Below are 9,793 nucleotides of genomic sequence, written 5' to 3' on the forward strand. Positions count from 1 at the left end.
TTGTTAGCGTTTTTCTCTTCATCCATCTTGGTACCTATTTTTTACCAGATTAGAAAAAAAGGGTTGAGTCTGCTTTCACAACATGAACTTGGCCCCCAAGAATTCTTAATCTCCCCTTTGCTTGTTTCAATTGGTTGCATTCATTCTGTAAGTCTCCATAAGAAATTCTTGCTGATAGTTGCATTAAACAAATATTTTTCAGCAAATAAATCAATCTGGCCAGACCTCTCTCATTAATCTTTCATGAATAATGAATGAAAAGACTCAAACTCATAAAATTTTTATAAGGATAGAGATTCCTTTTCCAGTTGCTGAAAAAGGCTTTAGAATTGACTCAGGAATGCTTTTACTCAGCTGGACCTGTGAAATTATTTCTGGAACTGTCCAGTTTTTGCTTTCCAATCAATCAAATGGTGATTGGATATTCTAGATGGGAAACTCACAGGCAAGATCTTCAGTGCTGGGATCATCACCTTTCACACATATTCTGATATTTCCATGCAACTAGATGTTTTTGAAGTTATTATTAAGCATCATTTTCCTTCTTTTTTTCTCCCTCCTCTACTGGAAGCATACTTTCCACTTCCTTGTGAGGCATGAAAGTTTTCACCTCTCTCAGAATTCCAACAGGAAGCAACTATGACACAAATAAAATTACTTCATACAGTGTCACTCATCAAATCAGTGGAAGATCCAGGGATTTACCATACACTGCCCTAGCTAAGCCTTTCTCCAAGACCAACACACTAACCACCACCACATGGACCGGGCAGTGCTCATGAGAGCAGTAGCACTTAGGGATGAAGTAAGAGAAATTCCCATTTCCCTGATAACTGAAGAATTAGTAGTTTTATTTTCAAAACCCAAGGAAGACTGAGGTACTGATTTTCAGAAGAAGGTGGATTTATTGATGAAGGCATTATAATACTCCTGGATTTGTTAAAAAGGTATGTTCTGTATTGTGTGCATGCATGAATATATAACAATGAATCTCATCATCATTATGTACAACTATAATGGACCAATAAAAAACGTGGAAAGAATTTAAATTAGATTTCTACACATTCAGTCCTTAGCTTCCTTTTTTGCAATGATTTTATAGTCTTGACCTTGGTTAATTAATACTTTATGATACCACCTTACAAAGGCATAAGAATTTCTACTTGATGTGGAAATAAAACAAAAACTTTAATGTAGATACAATGTCTTCTTTCAAAATGCACATTCACAAATGTAATATAAACGAAAAATTACTTGCTCTAGAAAATTTCCCTGAGCTACTCAGTTTAAAGATAGCACCTTTCAATATTTGAACTAAATGAACTTACATAGTTTTACCAGGAATGATAGACTTTCTCTAGCAAAGGAATCATAAATCATATACTCTGAGTTATAAGGAAGTCAGATGTCATTAAGCACAACAGCTTCATTTTAAAAATGAGAAGATGCTAAAGTTAAGACTCGCAAAGTCTTACAGATGTTTAACCACAGGCCTGGGTCTTGATTCCTGACTCCTATAAATTCTTTGAGATGGATGATACTTAACTTGCTGGTATCAAAACCAAAGGTATTAAAAATCAGAATGTAAAATACAAAGAAGCTGTTTCTGCTTTTAATATTTTAGATCCTAAATTCTTAACTTGTGACTCACCCTGCTGAGTTGATCCAATAACCTTTGGTTCTGCTCTGATAGCTCCTGGACAGCCCGTGTTTTTTCTCGATCTGCTTCCCGAAGATGAACTTGTTGCCTCTCCAACTCATCCTGCAGCTGTTTCACATCACTCTCCAGCTCTGACACTCGCCCTTCCCACTCCCCTTCTCGGTTCTCAAACCGTCTTCTCAGTTCATGTTTCTCTTGTTCTAAGTGCTAGGTGAAAAGCAAAAAAGGATTAAAAACTTAAAAAAATCCCAGTCTTTTTTGTCTTTTCACATTCTTAACTTTTCCTCTCCCAGTCAGTGAGGACAACAAACCACCTGCCATGGAGGATTAGTTTCCCAATTCACAGCTACATAAATACTCCCTTCCTTCAGAGCAAGGGAGGAGCTGGTTTCACAGGGGAAACATCATTTGTGTTAGAAATACTTAATGTTTACTTTCCTTGGCATGCGGTTCTAGACTTGGGAATTCACTTGGGATTCAACAAGTCAACTCATGATTTGGTGAACTGTATATTTAAACGACTAAAAATGAGTCCTATAACAAAATATTCATAGTTTTACCAGGGATGATAGACTTTCTCTTTTGCTTTTGGGGGTGCTGGAGGTAATCAGGAATTGAACTCAGGGGTCCTTGACACTTGGCCACATCCCCAGCCCTGCTTTGTATTTTATTTAGAGACAGGGTCTCACTGAGTTGCACAGCACCTCACTTCTGCTGAAGCTGGCTTTGAACTCTCAATCCTCCTGCCTCAGCCTCCCAAGCGCTGGGATCACAGGTATGATTTACCATGCCGACCACTCATTGCTTTTTAAAGGTATCTTCTTGGGAACCATTTATTATGCATGCCTTAATATCAGACCCTTATAAACTGCAGAATTTTCAAAGATGCTTCAGATTAATCATTTCTTCTTACAAATAAGGTAACAGAGGCAGTTAAGTGACTAGTTCAAGGTCAGTACTAGTAAATAGCAGGGCTGGGATTTGTGTCCAAGTCACATGACTAGTGCTCTAAATTATAGCTTAATAAATACATGTTCTGTATTTTATGTATTTCTGTATTGTTATATATTTCAAAGTCATTAAGACAAGTTCAGATTCAGGTCTACTTTAAATTGTGGCCTATTAATAAGCCTTGCATATTTATTTCTGGTCCATTCATCCATTCTTGAGAGCTACGTTCCTGGGAACATGGTGATGAACAAAACAGACAAGCTTAGTGCCTTTATGGAGTTTTAATTCCAATGGGAGAGACTGAAGAAGTAACAAACTGTGTGTGATAAAGGGTATGCAGGAAAAGTACAGATGGTTTAAGTAGCAACTCAATAAAAAAGATCCCTGTGGATTGCAGGAAATATTTTGCTTCTGTGAGACAAATACGGATGCCTCTTTTCAGACACAAGTATATCCTCCTACTTAAAAAGCATGTTATGTACAATAAAAGAGTGCATACTTCAAGCAAGTTAAAGTAAGAATCCTCACCTTTTGGTGCTCTCAGAAAAGTTCTGATGATTGTTCAAAATATACCACACCAGGGCTTGGGATATAGTTCAGTTGGTACAGTGCCTGCCTTGCATGCACAAGGCCCTGGGTTCAATCCCCAGCAACACACACACACACACATATATATATATATACACACACACACACACACACACCCCACACCACATCCCCACTCCTAAGATTGTAATTCAGCTGGGAATGGAATGAGGTCTAGACATCTATGTATGAATATAAACACAGGTATATGTATTTGATTTTTACAAGAAATTCTGCTGCCCTGAGCTGTTGTGCTCTTTCAACCTAAAATGAGCACATGCATTCTCCTTTAGAGTACTCAGTCATCTCTTCTTAGGCAGCTACACTCTTACTTAAGTTCTCAGCTTTCAAAATATTTTTGGAATGCTTCTTTTGGGAAGCCTCAGGGATAGCTTATACTCATGTAAGAAAATCATTCCCATTGTTTTACATATGAGGTCTGTCTAAAAATGAAATTATCCCATTTCACCCTGCTATCTAATTCCCCTTACTTTGCTCTGAGTGATTTATGAATGTTTCTGAAAGTCAAATTTACCCCCTCACAGAGGAAAATGTGCCACAATTGAGAGCAGCAAAAAGAATATGTTGAAAGATAAAAACAGCAATCCAAAATTAAATTTTGAGCCCATTAGCAAAGATTTTTCTCTGAGAGCTTCCAAGATGACTACTTTAAGGAGACCACTCGTTTGGTTACTGCTGGTATATTTGTTGAAAAAGTCACATCACTTTACTTTTATACATAATACAATCTCAGATTGGAGCATGTGGAAAAAGGAACAAGGCATGGACTTCTACTCACCAGCTTGAGAAGTTTTTGCTCTGTGTTTCCCTGACACTGCTAAACTTACAAAACTGAGAATGATTTAGTCAATATAGAAATTTCATAAAGATAGAATGCAGAAAAAAAATGCTAATTGCAATACTAAAACTGTGATACTTGGTTTATTGAATTTTTCCAAAATGAAAGACCGAGCAGAAGGCAACAGCAAGAACTCAGTAATCAGTGTTACTGAGAGGCCAGATAAATTAGGCTTGTGTTCTAAAAGAACAGAGAGACTTAAAAATATTCAGCAAACAGCTGCTAGAGAACAGCCCAACCAAGCAACTAAAACAATCCAATCCACGTGGGGGGAGGGGCTGAGGACAGGTGGTGCTGATCAGTGTAATCTGTCCTTTAACAGGAGGCAAACTCCCTATTTCTTCAGGAATTATACATTTAAGTGCTAAATTAGCCAGAAAATTCTAAGCAGAATGTTGGAAAGCATAGATATCAGGGTCACCTATGCTCTCCCCTTTTTTCAGGGTTATATAATATTTTAAAAGTTAATATCAAAATTGTCAAGTTCATCAAAATAAGGAAAGTCCAAGAAACTGTCACAGTTAAGGAGAGCCTAAGGAAACAAAACTAAATGTAATATGGGACCCTGGATGGGATCCTGGAACGCCTAAGGAGACGAAAACCAAATGTAATGTGGTATCCTAGATCAGAAAAAGACATTAGACAAAGGCTAAGGAAATCAGAATACAGTAAGGACTTCAGGGGTATCATGAATTGTGGCAAATGTATCAGACTCATGTTAGCAAGAGGAAACTGGATGCAGAGTACATGGAAACTCTCTGTACTTTCTTTCCAATTTTCCCATAAATCTAAAACCAACTGTTCTAACAAAGAGTCTACTTAAAACTCCCAAAAACCAAAAATATCATTAGCATACATAAAATAGATGTTTACCAAAATATCTCTGAAAAAATTAAAAAGGAGTAAGAAAAAAGTGTCACTATGATCATAAGTCCAAGACATGGTTCTTGAAAAATACAGAGAGAAAGAATTGTTCTCTAAGAAGAGCAAGCACTGAGTGCAAATCAGTACCCTGAGGTTTGCTCCTCTAGATCTGGTAGTGACTTCCAGATACACATTTTCAACCCTCTTCCCCTTAAAAAACCAAAAAACTACTATAATCATAAGAATTGGCTGAGAGTGGAGGAAGGAAAATATAAATGAAGAAAGTGACTACCTCTGTGGTAAGGGATGATCCACTCTCAGCCATAAGAGAAAAAAATTGGGTACTGTACAACAACAAATATTTTAATCCCTAAAGAATACAAGTACAGAAATACAAGTTAGCTTCTTAGTTCATATTCTGGAGAAAAAATTAAGGACTTGGTTAGATATGTTTTTAAGATCAAAGGGCTTACAGATGCAGTAGAAACAAAAAGTCTTTAGAACTTAAAGCATATGAAAATCTGATTCCATGAAAGAATATAGTCTTGTTGATTTGAGGATGAGAAAAATGGCCAAAACCTAACAGTTTTTCCAGTTAACTTGAACTTTCATTTTAAGAGAGACGTACAGCTAAACAACTTCTATGTTAACCTTTAAACCATTAAAGATTTTAAATAGTATACCTTTAATTAGAGAAATGTAGGCTCAAGTACTTGATATTTGAAATGACAAAACAAAATCTTGGGTTTGGCACAGAACTGGAGAGCTACTCTATGAATTCATGAATAAGTAGGAAAGATCTTGAAAATGGATTGTTTGGCGCTGGGGCTGTAGCTCACTGGTAGAGCGCCTGCCTCATACGTGTGATGCACCAGGCTCGATTCTCAGCACCACACAGAAATAATTTAAAAATAAATAAATAAATAAAAAGGCTTGTTTGTCCTGAGGGCTTTTTTTTTTTTTTTTTTTTTTTTGGGTACTAGAGATTGAACCCGGGGCGCTTACCCACTGAACCAAGACCACAGCCATTTCTGATATTTTATTTTGAAACAGTCTGGAAAAGTTACACAGGGCCTCACCAAGTTTCTGAGGCTGGCTTTGAACTTGTGATCCTCTTTGGCTCAGCCTCCCAAGCCTTCCTGCCACTATATCTGGCAGGAAGGTGCCAATTCTGAAGTAGCAAGGAAACAGATGGCACTAAAATAAAACCCACCTAGGGGCTGGGGTTGTGGCTCCGTGTTAGAGCTCTTACCTAGCATGTGTGAGGCACTGGGTTCAATTCTCAGCACCACATAAAAATAAAGGTCCATTAACAGCTAAAAAATATTTTTAAAAAAATAAAATAAAATAAAACCCATCTAAGAGTAAACCACCATTCCGTGAGTCCACTCATTTTTTGTTGTTGTTTTTGAGATGGGGTTTCAATTGTTGCTGCACAAGCAGCCTGGAACTCATCTTCCTGCTTCAGCCTCCCTAATAGCTAGTATCATAGGTGTGTGCCCTCATGCCCAGTCTCCACTCAAATATATCTTTCAAACCAACCTGTGAGAAAATGTGTTTGACTCCAATGTATGAGTTTTGGGAAAATCATAAATCCTTCTTAAAGAAAGGGCTCTTTCTTTACTCCCAAATTTTTTTTTTAAAGAAATTAATTAATTAATTTTTTTAAAAATTTATTTATTTATTTTTAGTTATCGGCGGACACAACATCTTTGTTTGTATATGGTGCTGAGGATCGAACCCAGGCCACACACATGCCAGGTGAGCGCGCTACCGCTTGAGCCACATCCCCAGCCCCCAAATGTTTAATTTGATTGAAAACACAGTAACTGTGTTTTCAAAAACTATACCGTGGGGAAAACTCATTTGAAGTTATCAAATGAAACAGTCCAATGTAAATTCGAGAGTAGCAAAACTGATTAACATTAAAAGAATTAACAAGGGCTGGGAGTATGGTTCAGTGTAGAGAGCTTGTGAGTCCCAATCACAGCACCATGTGCACACACATACAAAAAAAAGCAACTAATGGCAATATTTTAAAATGTTAATATGTTTTTAAATGTTAATATATTTTAAATGATTTTTAAAACATTCACTAAAAACTTAGAGCTGGGTGCAGTGGTGCACACTTGTAGGTCTGGCTATACAGGAGGCTGAGGCAGAAGAACTGCTCAAGCCCAGGAGTTCAGGGCCAGCATGGGCAACACTGCAAAACCCTGTTTCAAAAAACAAAAAAACTTAGAATACTTTCATAATTTCAACTATATCTAGAAGAACTAACATAAATAAACTTGAAAATTTTTAATTTGGTTATTTTAAAATTGTGGTTAAAATATACAATTTACCATTTTACCCATTTTTAAGCATATAATTGTGTTAAGTACATTCATGACATTTTGCACCAATGTCCAGAATCTAAAAAAAATTTTATCACTACTGTTCATATGCTGACTCGCAGAAGAGTAAAGACCTTAAATAATAGTTTGAAAGATTAAAACGTTTTTATTTTTGCCCATCAAACCAATTACAAAATGTCAAAGGTAATTTGTTCTTGTACAATAACACTTTTTGTTGGCGTGGAATTTTGAAATCTTTTTCCTTTTGAAGAAACGTATAAAGACTCCACATGGAAAACAGGATGTAATTGTACACTCAGGATTACTATGAAATCTATCACTAATCAAACTGATACGATGTTCCTTTCAAGTCAGCTGTCTCTTCAATCAAGTTATCTCACTGAAGGAATTTCAAATCTCAAGTATAAATCTCAGCAGTAGTACTTCTTTACAGACTCGAGTAACTGAATCTCTTTAGGGAAAAAAAGACACCCTTTTATTTCTAGACCTCTACTTCAAGTGAAATCAAACAATTCAATTCATTAGGTTGCTTTTTGGCAGTCTCCATATAGCTTTCACAAACAACTTTTCAGAGATGAATCTTGAGTTCATAACAGGCAGACCCAGTTAGCAGGCCAGCTGAACCACAGGGCACTCACTCGTTTCCTTTTTTCCCTGATTTTACTTTTGATATGCCTCTGGACTAGACACACAAAAATCTTATTATAGAAATGTTTCTGATTCCACCGACTGTTCAACCAGTAGCAGTGATGTACATGAAACCCAACTAGGGTCAATTTCAGACCTTATTCAGGTCTGTACTTTTTTTTCTCTCTGGTAAATAAAGAAAGAACTGGCAGCAATCAGTAACTGAGTAACAATAGCAAATGCAGTCAGAAAAGAAAAAGCTTGTCTCCACTATTGTAGAAGACAACCCCTCTCCATTTTTTTTTTTTGCAAATGTAATTTTCAGAAATGCTAATATTTGCCAGTGCTAATATTCTGTACTTCATCTAAGGCTCTTTTCTGGTTAAGAAAACAAACAAGCATAGCTCTTAAAGACTCTGGTCTAGGAAACTCAAAAACATTACAGATACTTTAAAAGATATTTATTTATAAAAGTTACAAGTAATACAGTTCTCATAGGTTGCACCTGGCATACAACTGCAAGCCTGAGACCTAGACCACGGAAAAGTATGGCTTTTTACAAATAAATATTGAGGCCCAAATTAAATCCACTACCAGCAGTCACATGTTGAACCCCTTGCCTGGTTTCTGCAATGGAAACACATTTCCTAATCCCCAAGTATTTGAAGGCTATATAAAGCTTCTGTGTGGGCACTTGTTTCTCATAACTTTGACCTGCCAGGAAGTTAAGACAAGGGCATCTGGAGACCTTAATGCCCAAACTGGAAAGCTTTAGGCTAACACCCCGATTAGAGATTAACTACTTCCCTGAAAACCTGGAGCATATCTTAAATGCTTACCGACTTTCTCATTTCTCTGTGTGCAGACATCGTCTCAGTGCTGTATAAATTAGTCATACTGTAAGCTCTATTTTAGATACTGTGTACTGTACATATATAGAACGGCAGTGAAGCCATGCACGGACCCATTTGCCGTGAGCGGGCTGGGAAAGTCAGGTTGGTTCAATGAATATCCTGAATTAATAATTAAAAACCCTCTATCCTACCTCCTGTACCAGATTATTTTCTTTGAGGTGGCCTAAGCAATGGAAGGGGAGAGAGTGAGTGGCTCCCCAAACTGCTTAGAACTAGGGGTACCTAGGTACCTGGCCTGCCCCTACTTCCCACCCATTCAGAGAGATCCTCACCTCCAACTTGTCCGTCAGCTCCTTGTGCATCTGCTCATATTGCCGGCTCATGTCCTGGTTCCTCTCGAGCAGTGCCTTGCCCAGACGAGCCGCCAACACCAGATCCTTCTCCTTCTGCCGTATCACCGACAGCAGCTCAGGGTCCTGGGCAAGCGGCGGCTGTGGTCCGGCCCCCTCGGCCGGAGGCCCGGGCTCGGCCGGAGGATGCTCCCCGGGGTCGGAGGGCGGCTCCCCGGTCGCCAGCAGCGCCAGCTCCTCCTCTAAAGCCAGTTCCAGCTCCCCAGGGCCCCCGGGGAAGGAGACGAGGGCGGCGGCGGCGGCGGCGGGGCTCCGGACTGCGTCCCCGGCCGCGGCGGGCAGCTCCATGCAGCAGGCGCTGTCCGGCTCGGCGGGTGCTGAAGCGCGGCCGGCCAAGCCCAGGCAAAAGGCGGACATGGCCCGCGCGCGCGGAGCCCGCAGCGGTGCGGCCCGGCCGGCGCGCGCCAGGCTGCAGGGGGGAGGGGCCCCGCCGCGCCGCCTCGCGCCCCGCGCCGCGGCACGCGCCCCCCGGGTCCCCGCAAGCACTGGGCGCGGCGCGCGTCGGCCCGCCCCTCCCCCGCGCCGGCGGCACGCGCCCCCGCCCCCGGGCTCAGCTGCTCGCGCGCGCCGGGGGGGAAACGAGGATGGGGGGTAAGAACAGGAAGGCCAAGGAAGGGAAGGCCGAG

The 9,793-nt window shown here is 39.9% G+C and overlaps 1 protein-coding gene across 2 annotated transcripts in view; it reads right to left on the bottom strand.

Moving 5' to 3' along the window:
- Bicdl1 (BICD family like cargo adaptor 1) overlaps positions 1-9,524 on the bottom strand; it is a 94,307-nt gene extending 84,783 nt beyond the window's left edge. For both annotated transcript variants that reach the window (XM_077105265.1, XM_077105266.1), the window contains exons 1-2: positions 9,090-9,524; positions 1,652-1,867 (exon numbers count right to left, since the gene is read on the bottom strand). In XM_077105265.1, coding sequence (XP_076961380.1) covers positions 1,652-1,867; positions 9,090-9,524 — 651 coding nt within the window. The remainder of the gene's footprint in view (positions 1-1,651; positions 1,868-9,089) is intronic.
- Between the last annotated feature and the right edge of the window lie 269 nt (positions 9,525-9,793).

The sequence above is a fragment of the Callospermophilus lateralis genome, chromosome 1 (assembly GCF_048772815.1).
Source record: "Callospermophilus lateralis isolate mCalLat2 chromosome 1, mCalLat2.hap1, whole genome shotgun sequence".
Taxonomy (NCBI): domain Eukaryota; kingdom Metazoa; phylum Chordata; class Mammalia; order Rodentia; family Sciuridae; genus Callospermophilus; species Callospermophilus lateralis.